Consider the following 18714-nt stretch of genomic DNA (forward strand, 5'->3'; position numbering starts at 1 on the left):
GAAAGAAGCAAGAGCTCCCTCAGCTCAGGATCCAAGCCCTGGAACGCACAGAAGGAGAGGTAAGGTGTGAGTGAAGCAATGGATGTAGCCGGCGCTTAAAAAGCGAATAAAATGGTTGCTGTCTTTCTATCTGAGCTGGCTCCTTGCCTGTTACGTGCGGGGAAACCCGCGTGGGGTTCCTGTCTGTGTAAAGTCTTCAAGCCGTGCCTGCACAAGCCTGACAAATCTTCCCCATTGCCTTTCCCTCGTCAAAATTTTTGGTATCTTTTCCCCCCACCTCCAGGCCTGGCTGAGGGGAAAAACAGGACGTTGAAAGTACTTCCCATCCCAGCTCCACAACAAATGTCCCGCAAAGCACCACACTATGCACACATTCCCATGAACATATTCTTTCTTTGTAAGTAAATACGAGACTCCCATAAATAAGGGCAGCCTCAGACACACACTTTCAATGAAGAAGGCTGCCTCACTCATCTACAAGCTGGGTAGTCCGGATGACTGAACCAACGCATTCAAATAACCTGTCAGAGCCAAGGAGAACCAAATAAACGTTAGCTGAGAACGCTCCCTGAAGAGAAACACAAGGGTACTGCAGGCAAACTTTCAGCATCTATCTCCATTCACATTCATAACAAGGTCACTGACAAAAAGCCACTGTTGCTACGATATATCCATTTTTTAAAAATCATTTCCTTCCTCCCCCAGTTCAGGGTACAGAAACATTCAACCACGCATTCTATACTATGGGAAAACTTCAAATATTTCTATAAAATCAGCCGTTCGTCGGATTTCCACCAGACCACTTTTGTTTTACTTAGGGAAAGGATGGTTACCGAAGGGGGGTGGACTTGGGTTGCATGAAAAGGCAGCCATAATCCTCAGGGCACCATAAGACCACGTTCTCAGCAACCTCTCCCACCAGAGATAATCCCTGACACCTTGGCAGATAGGTGTCAGACAGCTAGCCATCCCACGAACAATGACGACAGACCATTTGGGAATGGGCTAGATCCTTGGCCAGGATAAGGAGATGATTCCTTGGCCAGGAAGCCAGGAACTTGTAAATTGTTCTTTTTTCCCTTCCTTAATAGGTGTAAGGTGGAGATCACTGAAGGGGGTGGGAGGCTGATCTGATGCTCAGGTTTCAGCTCCAGACCCTCCCAAAGTGTGATGAAATTGTGATGTATGCATGATGTAGTTTTAGGGGTGTTGCAGGTAGTTTTGTAGGAACTGATAAAAGTTGGAACGCACTTTGGTTTGGGGCTTTTTCCTGCTCCTTTGTTGCGTTGTGGGGAAGTCCTGTTGCAACAGTTTCTTTAAGAAAAATAAAGCCTGCTGGCTGCTGTTTTGCTCCGATATTCCTGGCTGGTGTCTTTGTTTGATAAAGTGTGTCCAAAGATGTACTGGAACAACGGAAAGGTAGACAACTTCCTGTTTTGTCCAAAGAGGTATGTAAATTTAACATTGTGTGAGAGATACCTGTGTTTAATGCTAGGTCTTTCTTGCGAACACTCCATAGTACTGCCCTTTTCAAACAGAAGCTTTGGTTTTGGGTGTACAGATAGAAAAGCTGCTAGGAAGAGTAAACACTTACAACTAAGAAAACAAACACAGAAGCTAAGATGTAATAATCGGAAAATAACAAAGTGCAAGAATTTTGGAATCAATGTTTGATTATTTTTTATTTTTTTCTGATGATTACTTATGTTACATAGTTTATAAAACCAATAAAGCATTTAAAAAAATTTTTGCAGAGAAAGTTGGGGGGGGGGGGAGTTTAAGTACTTATATTCACAATGTTAAGTAAATAAACCAGAAAATAACACTTGCAACTGTAAGTTTCTTATTTTTCCTTCTTTCAATAATTTCAATGGGGGGGGGGGAGTGACAAGAACTTTTCTGTTCCGGGTACCACCTGACCTTGCTATGCCACTGGCTGTATGAGAGAACAAATTGGTAGGTTTCTGTTGTGTGTGTGTGTGTGTGTGTGTGTGTGTGTGTGTGTGTGTGCATATAGTACCCTAAAGTCAGAAGACAAGTGCTTTCATTTGCTTTCTAGCAAATGCCCTCTACTGGCTTGAGGGTAACTCCATGAAACCCAATGGGACTGATTTCTGAGTAGACCTGCATCCGATTCAGAATTCTCATATGGGAACACTTTTGATTCTGGCTCTGCCTATCATCTGAACTCTGGCTCCACCCATCACCAGAATTCAGCCCTTGCTAGGCTACCCAGAAGGCAAATTGAAGAAAAGAGGTTGTCTATCTTTGGTGTAAAGATTTGAACAATTCATTGTTTATGCTGTGCATTGACACCCACAAACCACAATGCTAAGTGCTGGCCTTAGTGTATGAGATTGTTATAGAAAGGGGGTCAGATTGTACCCACGCATCCCTTCCAGGCTTACATGAAGCTAGAATGTGTAAAAGAAAAACAGAACCCCCAAAGCAAACCATTTCCTTTGTTAAGGTAATGGCCTTAGATACATACCCATCATCAGCACCTTTAAAAAGTTATCTCTGTTGCCATAGAGACAAATGGTAGGGTCTTTTTCCACCTCACCTAGCTGGCTGCCATGTCATCAAAGGACAGAACAATAGGCCAAGCAGGGCTGTGTTTGGGTGAGTTTTGGCTGATCCTGGAAGCTGCACACACAGAGGCATGTCTGCTCTGTGCTGGACCCAAATCTGTGATTTGGGGCTTCCCTGGGAACCCAGTGAGGAAACAAAATCAATGGGAATGCAGATGCTGTGAGCCTCTCCATCCTATGCTCAGGCTGTATTTATGCCCTTATTTAAGATCTACGTAACCCAGTCAGCCAGTGGCAGCCTCCTCCATCTCTCATCCAACCATTACCACCACCAGAATATCTCAGTTCAGCATACAACTTCCCCCAAACTTGGTGCCTGGAGAAGTTTTGCACCTCAGCTCCCATCAGCCCCAGGGTACAGTGCTGGGGCTGTTGGGAGTTGTAGTCCAAAATTCTGCAGCTCACCAGGTTAGGGAAAGCTACAGAACCACATAGGACAGCACCACGTAGCACCAAAAAAGCATATCATGTGCACAGCTCAGTGAAAGAAAAGAAGTGTGCTTATGTTTTTAAATTATTTAATATTTTCTTCATAGAACACCAATTTTTAAAGCAAGCATATTACAGAGGCAGCCAGGAAGCAAAGGCACAGTAGTTACAAGCCGTATCTGCTCAGGGTATTTCAAGGCATGGATCCTGCTGTGGATCTTAAGAGATAAGGATTGCATAGCACCAAAGCGAGTAGATCCCTACCCCCAGATGCTGGTCTCTCTCTTTTCTGTCCCACACACTGGGCTGAATTTGAGCAGGGTCTCTATACTGGCCCATAGAATCTCCTGTAAGCTTCTTGGAAGCCGATGTGGTCGGCCAGCTCGTCGCAGTCGGGGTTCAGCTCACAAACCTCTCGCAGGGGCTCAAGGGGGTCTGGGGTTGGGGCAGCACGGGCGTTGTAGAACCTGCCAGGGAGCAGAAGCCATGGTTGGAGCACTTAGCAGCCATTTTGGGGCTATATCAAAATGTTCTCAGTATGCCAAAGGATATCCACGTATACAAAACTTTAACTTAGCAAGACACACATTTCTTAATACAAAAATCCCCATTAAAAATCTTCAATGTTCATTGTAAAATTTCTCCTAATTTTGCCCAGTATACATTTTTGCAAAACATTTGCAAAAACCTAACGTAATGATTATGCACACTTTTACCCTAGTACAGGGGTCTGCAACCCGCGGCTCCGGAGCCACATGTGGCTCTTTTACACATTTGCCGTGGCTCCGGGGTGGATACTAGCGAGGGGAGGAGGTGCATTGTGCGCCCCGACACTCCCCACTGTGGCGGGCGCTGTACTGGCTGTGACGTCGCATGGGGGCGGTGCGTGCGTTAGTCACACACTGTCCTGACGTCACCTTCCCGCCCGCTGTCAGATCGGACATTAAGATAAGAAACAATATATGCAGTGTTATATTTGTTTTAAATGTCGCAATGGTTTTGCGGCTCCCAGGTTTTTTTTCTTCGGAAACGGGTCCAAGTGGCTCTTTTTGTCTTAAAGGTTGCAGACCCCTGCCCTAGTATATGCATTTTGTATACATTACACCACACTCTGGAACTCCCTGCCTATTTTGACTTCAGGCAGGTACCTCCACAGCACTCTCTTCAGTGCCTGCTACAAACATTTTTCTTCGGGCAAGCCTCTCCAGTTAAGTAGAACGTTGACATATTTTTTAATTTGTTTTTTAGCTTATCATAGATTTTACATTGTTTTGAATAGCTGGATTTAACTATTTTTTATTGGTAATTTTATTGTTTTTATTTGTTTGATAAGCTGCTTTGAGGGTTTTCCCCCCTTAAAAGCAAGCAGCCTATAAATTCTAATTAATGAAATTAATTCATTAACTAATTGGCTGGAGGACTGCATTGCAAAATTTGAAGTAGTGCGCATTTCAAAAGACAGCTGTGTTTCAGAAAGTAGGTCCACTTTTAAGCACAAATGGAAATAAAATTCTTCCCCTCCACTAGATGCCAGGGTGGGGGCTGGAGATTTTGCATTAATTGCAAGGTTACACTTTTCCATCAGAGGAGTGAATAGGAACAATTGTGTCAGAGAAAGCAAAGAGCTGCAAGGTGAGCAGACACTGTAGGGATAGGAGCTAAATCTACCCCTTGTTCCATTTCCCACCATTTAGTCCTCCCCTCCAATCTGCATAGTCCCACCTCTTCATACGCATACTCTTCCCCTGGTTCCAGTAGTAGATAGGTAGCCGTGTTGGTCTGCCATAGTCAAAATAAAAAAATTCCTTCCAGTAGCACCTTAAAGACCAACTAAGTTAGTTCTTGGTATGAGCTTTCGTGTGCATGCACACTTCTTCAGATACACTGAAACTGGGTTCTGTTTCTCCACCAACTGGAATGCACATTTGATGCATCCAGCCAATCCTTGCAGCAGAGAGAGTAACAGCTGCTTTACAGAGCCCTGTGCTGACATTATCTGGGTAAATATTCTCTGTCCAATGTTTGGGACCTCATGGAGGCATCTTCAAAGCCATTAGGGAGCCCACCCCCACCCCAGATTTCTAGCTCATGACAAGTTGCGCATTTATCTTTACCTGTTATAGTTCCTCTTGTGTCTCTTCACTACTTGAGCACTGACGCGCCTGGAGACAAAAGCTGCAAGAGGAAAAGTCGCATATTTTATCAACAGCACAGCCTCACCCCTCTACAGGAGGAGTTCTCCCTATTTGCCTCCTCCCTGCCATCAGTAGGGCTTGTGGCTCAGGAGTGAAACCAAGGATCCTGACAGTCTCCGTTTTCATTTTGATAAGCAACGTGATTCTAGCCCTCATTGTGGAACAGAAAGGGAAAAGAGAGATTTCCATACTTTTAGAAACACAAGAAGCTGCTGTGGCCCATCTAGCTCAGTATTGTCTACACCAGAGCTTTCCAGACTTTTCAAGTTGGGGACACACTTTTTGGATATGCATCATTTCGCGACAGAGTAATTCAGTTTTACTAGCAAACTGGAGGTTAAACTAACCCCTTTCCAGCCCTGGAAAGAGTGCGGGGAGTGTTTGTGCGACACACTGCAGCCGATACACTAACATGTCACGACACACAGTTTGGAAAGCTCTGGTCTACACTGATAAGCAATGGCTCTCCAGGGCTTTTGATAGCCTTCTCCCACCCAGCTCTAGTTGAAGATGTGGGCAATTGAATCTGAGACCTTCTGCATGCAAAACACATCACCACTCAGCTACAGCTCTCCCGCCTTCCCTCTATCCCCCCTCAAATTTTCCAAGTTTGCAAACCTAGGTCACATCTACAGATATAAGTCTCTTCGAAGCAATTATCTAAAAATAAAAATAATAAAAAAGCAAGAAAGGAATAAAAGTGGAGATAAACTGACCTTCAGAGCTGGGTGAGTCGTTGGCACTGTTGGAGGGGGCAGAGTCATCTGGAAAAGGAGAAGAAGGGCAACTGCAGTGAGCAAAAGGCTACTTGCCCCTTGGCCAAGTGAGGCATCAGGGAACAGTTGTAATGCCTGTCACCCAAGGGCATGGTTTGGGCTTGAGCACTTCCTAAGAACCTCAACTTTCAATGTAACAATGTCATATCCTTGTGACTGAGATAAGCTTGGTAAGTACAGAGGCAATGCCTGCTGAAACTGCAGCCAAGGGAAGGGCCAGGAATGATAGTAAAGGTAAAGGGACCCCTGAGCATTAGGTCCAGTCGTGGCCGACTCTGGGGTTCTGGCGCTCATCTCGCTTTATTGGCCGAGGGAGCCGGCGTACAGCTTCCGGGTCATGTGGCCAGCATGACTAAGCACTTCTGGCAAACCAGAGCAGCGCATGGAAACGCCGTTTACCTTCCCGCCAGAGCGGTACCTATTTATCTATTTGCACGTGCTTTTGAACTGCTAGGTTGGCAGGAGCAGGGACCGAGCAACGGGAGCTCACCCCGTCGTGGGGATTTGAACCGCCAACCTTCTGATCGGCAAATCCTAGGATCTGTGGTTTAACCCACAGCGCCACCCGCATCCCCTGGAATAATAGTAACCTTTATCTATTTCATTTATACCCTACCGTTCCTCCAAAGAGCTTGAGGTGGTGTACACACTTCTGCCCAACAACCCTGTGAGGTAGGTCAGGCTGAGAGGCAGTGGCTGACCCAAAGTCACCCAGGGGGCTTCATGGCTGAGTGGGGATTTGAACCCTGATCTCCCAGGTCCTAGTCCGACACTCTAAACGCTACACCACCACTGGCATGGAGGGGGGTGGGGGGCAGAGAAACGGTGGGTCACCTTTGAAGGCAGAAATGAATCTGATGTTGGCATCTCTGGGTCCTGAAGGTTATTCTTTTTGTTTAAAAAGCTGGCACACCCTGGAAATACCCACAATCTTAAAACTGTGATTTCTTGTCTAAATATTTAGCTTTGCTCACATGTAGGTGCGTTGAGAAGACTGGACTTCGATGGCACCTGCAACCCCATCTGCAGCCACATAGAGAATCATAACCCAGAGATGGTTTGGCCACTTACCTGCTTGGCAAAGGCAGAGTGTGGCCACTGCCAGGAAGCTCACCAGAATCAACTTGTTCATCTTGATTGATGCTGTTTGCTAGTGGGGAGATGTTCTCTAAAGGTCTGGAGATGCTTGCTTGCTTGCTTCCTCCAGTTGCTTCTTGCAGTGCCCTTCCTGGGTCTCTGCTCCTGATTTATACTGTTCTGGCAGCCCCCAGCCCACTTGGCAGGAGGGACAGCCCACAGGACCTCCTCCTTCCTCCTCGCTCCAACCTCAGAAGGGGCAGGAAGCCAGGTCTATTTTGGAGCCCATCTGCTGGGCAGGAAGGCTGCCAAGTCCAAGCAGTAATTGTGGTTTGGGGGGCAAGGACATCATCTGGAGAAGGCAAGCTCACTGGCCTGCAAGGAAGGGGCAGGGCAGGGTGGACGCCACAGTCAGACTGGTAAGCCGTGATGCTTTTGCAGCACTGGGAGTTGGGGTGTTTTGGGGACCCAAAGCTCAGGAAGGAAGGAAGGCACCTACCTAGATTTCAAGCTGTTGGGTGGCTCAGGTTTCAAATCAAAGCAGACTGGGGACGCAATATATATTGGAAAACATATTTGAAACACATTTAAAGCACATGACTCCCCTCCAAATAATCCTGGGAAGTGTAGTATCCTCCCTCATAGAGTTACCATTTCCAGCACCTATAATAAGCTACAGAACCCAGGATTCTTTGGGGGAAGTCAGCCTGGATAGCTCAGTTGGTTAGAACGCAGTGCTGATAGCACCTAGGTTGCAGGTTTGATTCCTGTAAGGGACAGCTGCATATTCCTGAATTGCAGGGAGTTGGACTAGATGATCCTTGGAGTCTTGTCCAACTCTAAAATTCTATGCTTCTGTGTGTTTTACGCTGAATAAGCTTTAATGCAGTGTGTGGATCGAAGATTTGACCTCCTGGTGTGCTGCAGCAGCTCAGGTGCAAGCAGCAAAGCTCCTCTTCAGCTGTTGCTTTGGTCATCAATTCACATGCCTCCAATTATTATTCCCATAAAAGGTTTTTGGTTAAGAGACAGTGCAATGCATCAGGAAAGTCCCCAGTCTGAATCTCGCCCCTGCTATGAACTCACTAAGAGTTTGTGAATGGCAGTGAAGCCAGTCTCCTGCTTAATCATAGAATCATAGAGTTGGAAGAGACCACAAGGGCCATCGAGTCCAACCCCCTGCCAAGCAGGAAACACCATCAGAGCACTCCTGACATATGGTTGTCAAGCCTCTGCTTAAAGACCTCCAAAGAAGGAGACTCCACCACACTCCTTGGCAGCAAATTCCACTGTCAAACAGCTCTTACTGTCAGGAAGTTCTTCCTCATGTTTAGGTGGAATCTTCTTTCTTGTAGTTTGGATCCATTGCTCCGTGTCTGCTTCTCTGGAGCAGCAGAAAACAACCTTTCTCCCTCCTCGATGTGACATCCTTTTATATATTTGAACATAGCTATCATATCACCCCTTAACCTCCTCTTCTCCAGGCTAAACATGCCCAGCTCCCTTAGCCGTTCCTCATAAGGCATCGTTTCCAGGCCTTTGACCATTTTGGTTGCCCTCCTCTGGACACGTTCCAGTTTGTCAGTGTCCTTCTTGAACTGTGGTGCCCAGAACTGGACACAGTACTCCAGGTGAGGTCTGACCAGAGCAGAATACAGTGGCACTATTACTTCCCTTGATCTAGATGCTATACTCCTATTGATGCAGCCCAGAATTGCATTGGCTTTTTTAGCTGCCGCGTCACACTGTTGGCTCATGTCAAGTTTGTGGTCAACCAAGACTCCTAGATCCTTTTCTTTTTTTTATAATATATTTTTATTGCTTTTTTCCAGTTATCACATCAAACAACAAAAGAAAAAAGAAGAAAAGAAAAACAAAAGAAATCCAACTTTCAATTACATTTTCCCATGACTTACTGGACTTCCCCACGTCCCCCTCACCCTGCTTTCTTAACAATAAAATGTCAGCAAATTAATGGCTTGTTTCGTGTGTTATTAATATTTTCAAATAATTCTCTTTTAAGTTCAAAATACTTATTATCAATTTACCTTTACTTTAAACTAAACACAGTATTATTTTAAACTTTAGTCCTTTCCTAATCATATCTTAATTTCCGATATACAAAATCTTATTGCTGGAGCTTAGTTTTCCAAATCATGCAAATTATTGGCATTCATATAACTTATAATGTTTTTGTAGATAATCTTTGAATTTTTTCCAATTCTCCTTCGTTGTTTCTTCTCCCAAATCCCGGATTCTGCCAGTCATTTCGTCCAGTTCCATATAGTCCATCAATTGCATATGCCACTCTTCCAGTACTGCTCTCAAGCCAGGTGTCACCCATCTTGTATTTGTGCCTCTCATTTTTTTTTTTGCCCAAGTGCAATGCTTTACATTTCTCCCTGTTAAAATTCATCTTGTTTGTTTTTGCCCAGTTCTCTAATCTGTCAAGGTCGTTTTGAAGTGTGATCGTCCTCTGGGGTGTTAGCCACCCCTCCCAGTTTGGTGTCATCTGCAAATTTGACCAGGATGCCCTTGAGTCCATCATCCAAGTCGTTGATAAAGATGTTGAATAAGACCGGGCCCAAGACAGAACCCTGTGGCACCCCACTAGTCACTCTTCTCCAGGATGAAGAGGAACCATTGATGAGCACCCTTTGGGTTCGGTCAGTCAGCGAGTTACAAATCCACTGAGTGGTAGCATAGTCAAGACCACATTTTACCAGCTTCTTTACAAGAATATCATGGGGCACCTTGTCGAATGCCTTGCTGAAATCAAGGTAGGCTACATCCACTGCGTTTCCTTCATCTACCAGGCTGTAGGTTTTACAAGATATGGTTAGAGGTATGGTTTCACTAAAAGTGGGAGAGGTGGGGCTTGTGGGTTTGAGGCCCTCTTCCTCTCTGCAATCTGAGCACTGCACAGAAGGTGGATTTAGACATACCACTCTCACTGTCTCAATCTCTACTTCTTGATCTTTAAGGGCTGTCGCAAGGCAGATATAAGCAATTAGTTTGGGAGGTAAAATGGTGCCGAAGCATTTGGATGTTTCTATTCACGTAACTTCCTATAATCCGATTCTATTCTTCTTAATTGATATAGCACCATGGTACTTTACAAATAACAGGAAGGCCAAGTCCTTGCCCCAAGGGCTTACAATCTAAAACAGACACAAGAAACAACCAACAGAGGAAGGGGAAAATGGAGGCACACAGGTAAGCAGGGGAGGCATATGTGGCTGTTTCAATTGCATGTACTTTGGATTGGCCAGAGGGTTAGGGACCAAGGTGTGGATGATCTAAAGGCTTCCTGGAAAAAGTAAATTTGGAGAAGGGACTTTGAAAGGAAATAAGGGAGGTGGTCACACAAAGATGTTCCAGGAGGGAGTTCCAGGCATGGGAGAGGAAATGGGTGGAGTCATTTGAGGGAACAAGGGATTTTCAGTGACGGAGGGCAGTGGCAATAGATGAGTGAGGGTCACAGGATGGGACCTCTCTAGAAATAAACACAGAGATAGGGAGGCACAGAGGGTTCCAAAGGTTCCAGGAGCAGACCGTGTAAGGAATTAAGGGGTTGGGAGGGAACGGGATCATCAAAGTAACAAGGTGGTGAATAATGTTGGCAGCAGAGCGCTGGGTGGATGTGAGGGAATGAAGGTGACACAACAGGAGGCTGCAGTCATTGCAAACATCCCAGCCAGGCAAAAAAAGCACTTAAGGAGAGTGTAGAGCAGGAGCAAGTGAAGGACATGGTCTGGGGAGTCTAGGAGGCTGGAAAGAGATGCTTGGAGGACCACATTCAATGCCTGGGAAAGATGGTTGGAGGGTCTAGGAGCTGGCTTAGGAGGGCTACCTACATAAAGTCAGGGGGCAATAACAGCAGCTTGCAAGCAGAGCTCAGACCTAGGAAATAGGCGCACAGGCAGTCATCTTTGTTTTCCATGCTATTTTTGCGACATGGAAGTCCTTTCCATGTAAGGACTGCGCCTCACCCTTGAAGAAATCTGCCCCTGAAGAAAGGAGATCTGGCTCTGGGCCAAGAGCAACTGGCAACAAGGGGCAGAGAAGGAAACAGCCTGTAAGCCTGTAATTTACCCACAAACTGCAGAGATTTGTGGGGTTTTCCTTTCCATGCGGATGTGTTCAGGGCCAAAGAGAAACTCAAAGATTTAATTTGCCCTTGGCTCCTTCTTTTCCCTCATCCGTTCACAGCAGGCCATATTGCTGAGCTCCAAAGCCCCAGGATGGCCTCCAGATCTGGGGAGAGGAAATGGGATGGGGTATTTCGCCCTCACTTGCCCTGGATGCAAATCGCTAGCAGATGCATGGGAAGAGAACCATGCCAAGAAAGCAGGCTCTCTCTCTCTCTCTCTCCAGTGCCACGTTGTACCAGATTAATGTTGCTTTGGGGCTGTGAAAGGCCACCCCTATTCTGCTCCAAAACCAGGCACTGTCACAACACTGGGATGGGGTGAGCAGCACGGAATTCTAACCCCCTAAAAATAAATAGCTTTTGCATTTATGCAATGTTTCAGAATGCTGAAAACTCAGCACATCGTACCATAGGAAGGGCCATAGCTTAGCAGCAGAAGGTTCCAGGTTCAATTCCTGACATCTCCAGGAGAGAGCCCTGTGGGGAACTCTGGACAGAAGCTGCAATAATGAGCTAGATGCACAAATGGCATGCTTCCTACATTCCATCACAAGCATTTCAAGAGGCCCATAAGATCAGTATTATCCCCGAAATGCAGACAGGATTTTGCCTGTGCATTGAAGCCAAGAGGCAGCAGCTTGTCTTAAGCAGATTTGGCAATAGGCCCCCCATCTCCTCACCCAGAGAGGTAAGAACTGCATTCTGCTTACACCTCAATATTTTACAGCTAGACCTTATGCTTAGAACAGATGCCTGAAATTCTAAATATCAAGCTTCTAAACCAGGCACAGGAGCTTGTGACCCCCCCCCCCCAGATGTTGGTGACTACAACTCCTATCATCCCTGACAATTCAGCATGTTGGTTGAGGATGATGGGAGTTGTAGTCCAGCAGCATCATAAGAACTGCAAGTTCCCCACCTGTGTTCTAGTTGTTATGGCTAGAATGGACCCTTGAAATGTGCTTGCTAAAATCTCAGAAGTCAGGGATCGCTGGGTATTGTTGCTGGGGGGCGGAGAGCGATCTGCTGCCGTTCCCCTTCCCCTGACTAGCAAATACAAGTTATAGGAAAAATATATTAAAGTTTGCATAATGTATACGTGTCACAAAATTCAGCTATCTTTGGTGCCAAATATGCCTGGCCTGGAGGCAAAATTCTAGCGGTAGTGAGGAGCCAAGAGCCCTGGCTATAGGCAAGCCAGCATGAGATGGAATGCCAGCCAGCAGTGAACCGGTTGCCCTGCAGTTTGTTTGCAATGACAAGCCTCCAAGTTTGTGGCATTCTACAGGAAACTTTAAGTTTTCAGCACTCCTCAGATCCTACGTGCTGGTTCCTGAGTTCCCAGTTGCTCCCCGGCTCCTGGAACTGCATCTGGAAAAGATGAGGCTGACTCGGGGCAGCCAAGACCTCTTCTAGACATCCCACGCTGGCCACAGGGAACGTGGCGCAAGCCAAACAACAAGCACCGCTTGGCATCCCACTCTATATTTACAGTGTAATCAAGGAACCCGTGTTTATACAAGAAAAATATGGGTAACTGGGTCGACTTTACATCCAAACACAAACATTGTATCTAATTGGGAGCAGATGCTGACATGTACAATAGAGACACACCCTCCTTCTCTAGCCTCAGGGGACTGGTATTCCATCGCTCCGGGAAACCCTTTCTGTATGGATGCGTTATTGAGAAACCTGATCAGTTCTGCCACGGAAGTCCTGCCTGTTGCAGTGCATTGTGGGTCCTATTTAACACACACGTTCAAATGGGCCTCGCTTTTAGCCCACTGGTAAGCAAAGCATACCCAAAGCATACCCAGCACATTCACATTGCAGGGGGCTGGCAACCAAGAATTTCCCCAGAAGAAAATGGGTGGCGCATAAAGCAGATTTCTACGCACTCTGACTGCTACTACAACTCAACCTAAGCAATGCCCAGCTGGATCAGGCTAAAGGTCCATCTTGCCCACCACTCTGAGCGACGGGAAAGACTCAGCTCAGTCACAGCAGAAATACGTTGCACAATTCACTGCAACTCCAGCTTGGGCAGATGGCAATATTTGTGTTAAAGAAATGCAAGGCAGAAATTGTAGCAATACTTTAATGCAGTTCTAATCTGCTTCAAAAGTTACACATACACAAAGAGTATTTCAGAGGAGAGGTTTGGTTGTACTTGCTTTATACATCAGTAACTAACAAATATTTGCTCCCTTCAAACTAAGAAAGGGGAGGTGCTGCTGCTTAGATCACCCCCCAAACACCCCAATGATTCTGCTGGGAACATGGGCTGTTTTGTGGCACCCTTACCATTGAGTCACCAGTGGCTGAGCTTCATGGTGGACAAGACGTAGATGGAGTTTTTGAGAAGTGTTAAGTAGGAACAGAAGCAGGGAAGCAACTTACAGAAAGAAAAGAGAATGACTGAGATGCAATAAAATCTGGGAGAATATTGCAGTGGGAAGTGACCTTCGCCTCAGTTTCCTGATGAGGATTTCAAGGGCTCAAATGAACCTTGACCAAGGGAAAAGGAAGGTTCAAGCAGCTGCAAAAAGAAAAAAGCCCCCCCCCCACGGCTTGCACAGTCCAGGGTGTGGTCATATAGTCCAGGTCCCAAACACACAGCAAAGGCTTTTTTAAATAGTCCAGCGGCAGGATTGTGAAAGCAACACTCTGCAAGAATTGGAAACCAGTGAGTCTCACACTGCAGTAGACTTGTGAGACTTGTGAGGCCTGTTGGTTCTACCTCAGAGCCTATACAAGTCTTGGGCTGGGATCCTAGCCTTCCAAAGCACCTTTTCAGTTGGGGCTCCATTTGTGAGGAGCCAGCAAGGCTTTGCTTCCTCGCTAAAGCTCATCAAGGCTGCTCACGATCTGCTGACCTTCTTGAGCAACTGCCTGGAAGGGAAGAAGGAAAAATCATTAAATGCTAGCAGTCTTTCAACATACCTCTTTCCCATTTGTATTGCCTCTGTTAGATTGTAAGTCCACAGGCAAGGGCTGCCTTCTTATTGATCTTATGTAAGCTTCTCAGGGATCCTTTTTGACTCCTTAGCAGGGTAAAAATGCTTCCTTCTAGGTTCTGGGAAGGGTCTGAGGGCAGTTTTGTTGTGGCTTTGATCCTCCCCAGCGGGGTGATCCTTTAAATGTTCAAAAACTTTAGGTGGTACAAAATGCTGTAACCAGATTCTGCTTTTACAGGCAAACCCACAACAAAATGTTGCAGTGTGTAAGTGTGCAGTCTTCCAGCCAGCCAGCCAGCCAGCCAGCCAGCCAGGTAAGCCTTTTTCCAGGACACTCCACTCCACCCATTTCCTCCTCCTCCCCACGATCATTCTGTGTTCCATGACACACTGAGCATGCTCTGTTCTCATTATGGCTTCTTTTTCCTTCTGAAAATTTGTAACTTTGTAAATTTGCTGCAAATCAGCCAGATGCCTCCATCTTTATGTGTGGATGGTACTATTTTGGTTACAAAAGATCCGCATTTGGAGAATGAGTCCTGTATACGGGATTACTCATGAAGACTCCTCTTGCCACAGTGGCCCTACGTAGTGTAGGACTGTGATTCTTAAAGGATCATCTCATCTCCTGTGAACCTGCCACCCATCTCAGGCCTAACTTTGTGTCCCATTGTCTTTAGTGGTACAATTGGCAGGGACGTGTGATAACGCATTTTTGGTCAGAGAATTCAGGTTGTGGGACTCAATTCCTGGAGAAGTCTTGGTTGGCTCCTTCTTTTGCCCATTAAGCCAACTGAGAACAACAAATTCATTCAGCAAGGATTCCACCTGACTGAATGTTTCTCATCAGTGTTTGAAGACAAGTGTGGGGAGGATGGTACATTTCTCTTCTCCTTCCATTTCTGTTGATGCACCCCAAGCAAATTATCCTGATGCACAGATGGGCATGCTACCTGCGAGGCTCCACTTACCTGCCACTCTTCCTTGCTCTTTCTGATCTCCTCCTGCAGGTCTGCAATTCTCTTCCGACCAGCCAGCACTGCTTCAGCCAACCGCGAGTTCACCTCTTCCTTTTCTTTTATGGCCTTTTGTAGGAATCTGCGCTGCTTCAGAAGGTATGGCACAACAGCACTGTGGACGTCTTCCTCTGGGATTCCACTGGGACGCCTGAATTCAATGAAGGCATTACAAGAGGGGTGGGCAGTCTCAAGCCCAGAGACCAAATGTGCCCCCTCCCTCCTGGGACTCACTATCTGGTCCTAGAGATCCTCCTCAGGGCACACTCCTCACCAGCCCCACTTGCCATCCCTCTCAAGTGCTGTGAGTAGAACAAGCCTATCAGACGAATGTAAACTTAAGATTTGTTCCTCTGTACACTTTTGCCTCTGGCCCTGCCCAACGTGGGCATGTGGCCCCCGAATGCTTCACAGAAGGGGGAGTGGCCCTCGGTCTGCATTAGAGGAACAAGGAATGGGCTTAGAGGCAGGTGATATAGGAAAGCATTGAAGTCACCAGCTTTTAGAATGTGCCTGTTGGTATGTGCAACATCTGCACACTGCTGCAGAAGTACTGGCAAAACACTGGTGCTGCCACGGGTGTAGTCTGTGCCTTATCACAGAAAGGACCGCAGCCTAGCTTTTCATGCAGAAGGTCCCTAGCTGCTCAGTCCCCATCAATGAAGCAGCAATAAAATTGCTAGCACATTTGCAAAGTTAAGCAGGGTCTGGTATGGTTTTCAATTGGATGGGGGATTGTGTTTAGAGATTCCTGCACTGCATGGGGTGAGGGTAGATGACCTTTGGGTCACTTCCAACTCTACAATTACATGACCTCTAGCTGTCATGTGTGAAACGTGTGTAGAGGCCATCTACCAGACCCCAAACAACCAAAGGTTAAATGTGGAGGGTGTGCGTGTGTGTGAAGTTGCCCTCTCCCTCTGCTTCCCAGCTCTATCTAAATGGCTGCTGTGAAAAGAGGCTGCCTGACAGGACAGACCTCAGAGTCAATCCAGCCAGGCAGTTCTTATGCCAAGGGAGTCACTCCTTACCATGCAGGGGTACTCCTTTTCTTTGCTTCTTCCGCAAGTTCATCTAGTGATTTAAAGAGCACACTAAGATTCCCTTCTTCCTTCAGGTCCTGGATCTCCTCCTGCACAAAAAAACCAAGACACACAATCTCTGCATATAACCTGAGGATGTACTGCTGAGTTTAATTTTCACACCTGTAACATCTGATGCCTCTCTGAGCCGTACTGCCGAAGGTTCATGCGTTGGACACACACGCAGGACCCGAATCCAAACTATTTATTCTAGTTGTGGCTGTAGCTTTGAAAGAGATTTGATTTAATATTCTTTAAAAATTAGGGACAAATTGCAGCCTTTTAAGTACAGCCAACAAATAATCCCACCTCAAACATTAAAAGGCCTTTGACATATCTAAGGCCAAGACTGCAAGAGGTTTGCAATAATCAATAACGTTTAACAACTTTTCACAACAATGTCTCCCTCCCTGTAGCAGATAATGTGGCATGAATATGAACTTCATTACCATTCTCTCACTGGACTTCGCACACACACAGTCATCCTGTTTTCACGGTAATATCAGCTGCTATTTACTATGTTGCAGTCTAGTCACATCACATATGCAGGACTGAGCCATCAAGTTGGTGAATGAAGAGTTCAATCCTTCCAGGTTTACTATTTATTTAAAATAAGAAATCTCCACCCTTTTCTGAAAAACAAGAACTGCAGGCTGCACTGGAACCTATAAGGAAGGGTTTTGTGCTTTTCCTTGGCCCTTACCCGAAAGGAGGTTTGCAGGTGGGAGATAAACTGATTGTAAACACACTTGGTGAGTTCAGGTTGCACTTTGTAAAGACGACTGTAACACTTCGCAAACCTATGGTAGCTACAGGTAGAGAAAGAAAATGCCATTAACATTTTTTAAACCCTGCACATTGTTTCTATTATCTATGCACTAGGATGCATAATCAAGTACTCATTTCTATATATTCTTGCTCTTTCTTGTCCTCTCCTTCCTTTTCTTTTCACAGCTTAAATAGGATTTTAGTCAAGAAAGATACCTAATTTTCTAACATGTAAACTTTTCGTTTTCGTGTTTATACTTGTTGTTGCATGATTCAATATTACAGATTAATATGCTTTAAACATTTACGGTGTTTATATTCGAAACATTTCCATTTTTCTAAATCAAAAACACACACCATACTCGTAATTTTTCATGTTATACGTATTCCTCACCAGAAAAGAGAACTGGACTGGGTGGCAACTCCACACTCTTAATGGAAAAAAGTTTGCAACAGCAGCATCACCTCTGACCATGGAAGTTCCATTAAAGGAGACCCTCCCCATAGCACTTATCAAGCCCTTAAAAAACTAATCTAAGCTCATGACAACATCGTTTGTGTTGCCATTTCACTCATTTAACACTAACCTTTCTGCTGTACCTCATCCTGTGAACAAAAACATTCCAGGGAGGTTTTTAAATGAATGCTGAAAACTTTTTTATTCCACCAGGCCTGTGGAGAGTACACCACCCACAATGGGTTACTGGTCTTTGTTTTTAACTGTTTATGCTTTTATTTCATGCTTTATTTTATTTTTACCGTTGTAAACAGCTCTGATATATTCTTGTCATATGGCAACAATTTTTTGTTGTTGTTTTTTTTACATAAGTCAAAGAGCACTGGTAGAGGCCTTCTGCTCGACTTTGCTTTAGGACATCCCAGCCTCTTTTCTGCTCAGAGCATCCTTCCGTCTTTCCACAGCCAGGCTCCCTCCAGGCTGACTACAAATCCCATCAGCCCCAGCCAACTTCAAGAGTTAGCGAATTCCGCGTAAACAACTCTCGTGGGACCTTCCCCACTAGATCTCGCGAGGCTTCCTCCTCATAACACCAAGCCAACTATCGCGAGAATTGCCTCCTCCCGCTTTCGCCCTTACCTGCCCGTTTCCACAATCTTCCGCAAGGAAACATCGACGATGTAGTCCAGGAGCTGCTCCCGGCTGGGGTTGCTCGGAGGCTCAGCAACAGCAGCGGCGGCGGAGGCCTCCTTCTCCCCGTCAGCGGTACCCACCCCCTCAGCTACCTCAGTCGCCATTTTGGGCCCGCCACAAATCCAAACGCCCCAATAGCCCCGCCCACTGATGCCCACGCTGCTTCCGATTGGTGGAACGAGGCCGTTTTATACGCTCGGCCCCACCCACGTGATTTGTGGTCACCGAAGAGGCGATAGGACCTAAGCTTTTATTTAATTGGACGCGGCTTCCCCGTTTGTCCAATGAAAAGCCTTTAACGTAGAGCGAAGTACAATGCCGCCCTCTACTGGCCAGTTGTATATGGCATTACTGAACGGCGTGAGTAGGGTTGTCTGGCAACTTGACTATACTGTACAGTATTATTTCTTTTTGCAACCTTGCTAGCACGGTATTATTAATTCTTAAAAAGCACCTATAGTTTTTCTAAGGAATACAGGAGATTAAGGCCAAGACATAGCCAAATAACCTTGAATGGCCC

The 18714-nt window shown here is 45.9% G+C and overlaps 2 protein-coding genes across 2 annotated transcripts; both read right to left on the reverse strand.

The window, feature by feature from the left end:
* Positions 1 to 3092: 3092 nt before the first annotated feature.
* BGLAP (bone gamma-carboxyglutamate protein) lies at positions 3093 to 7247 on the reverse strand. The gene is made up of 4 exons (XM_081175368.1): positions 7063 to 7247; positions 5932 to 5979; positions 5135 to 5195; positions 3093 to 3487 (listed from the first exon to the last, which is right to left on the reverse strand). The coding sequence occupies exons 1-4, from the start codon at positions 7121 to 7123 to the stop codon at positions 3346 to 3348; spliced, it is 312 nt and encodes a 103-aa protein (XP_081031494.1). The 5' UTR covers positions 7124 to 7247; the 3' UTR covers positions 3093 to 3345.
* A 6058-nt stretch (positions 7248 to 13305) lies between these two features.
* On the reverse strand, positions 13306 to 18328 carry PMF1 (polyamine modulated factor 1). The gene is made up of 5 exons (XM_081174588.1): positions 18141 to 18328; positions 16980 to 17085; positions 16226 to 16326; positions 15150 to 15345; positions 13306 to 14113 (listed from the first exon to the last, which is right to left on the reverse strand). The coding sequence occupies exons 1-5, from the start codon at positions 18296 to 18298 to the stop codon at positions 14063 to 14065; spliced, it is 612 nt and encodes a 203-aa protein (XP_081030714.1). The 5' UTR covers positions 18299 to 18328; the 3' UTR covers positions 13306 to 14062.
* Positions 18329 to 18714: the final 386 nt, after the last annotated feature.

Source organism: Podarcis bocagei (genome assembly GCF_964188305.1).
Source record: "Podarcis bocagei genome assembly, chromosome: 16".
NCBI classification, from domain to species: Eukaryota; Metazoa; Chordata; class Lepidosauria; order Squamata; family Lacertidae; genus Podarcis; species Podarcis bocagei.

Bases quoted from the DNA above. Each gene is read 5' to 3' on its own strand.
- PMF1 (XM_081174588.1), bottom strand. From the start codon at position 18,298: ATGGCGACTGAGGTAGCTGAGGGGGTGGGTACCGCTGACGGGGAGAAG. The intron at 16,327-16,979 runs GTAAGGGCCAAG...TTTTTTGTGCAG, and splicing joins ACCTGCAAACCTCCTTTCGG to GAGGAGATCCAGGACCTGAA. The intron at 14,114-15,149 runs GTAAGTGGAGCC...CTTCCCTTCCAG, and splicing joins AGAGCAAGGAAGAGTGGCAG to GCAGTTGCTCAAGAAGGTCA.
- BGLAP (XM_081175368.1), bottom strand. From the start codon at position 7,123: ATGAACAAGTTGATTCTGGTGAGCTTCCTGGCAGTGGCCACACTCTGC. The intron at 5,980-7,062 runs GTAAGTGGCCAA...CTCCTTTTCCAG, and splicing joins ACTCTGCCTTTGCCAAGCAG to ATGACTCTGCCCCCTCCAAC. The intron at 3,488-5,134 runs GTAAAGATAAAT...GCTCCCTGGCAG, and splicing joins CACAAGAGGAACTATAACAG to GTTCTACAACGCCCGTGCTG.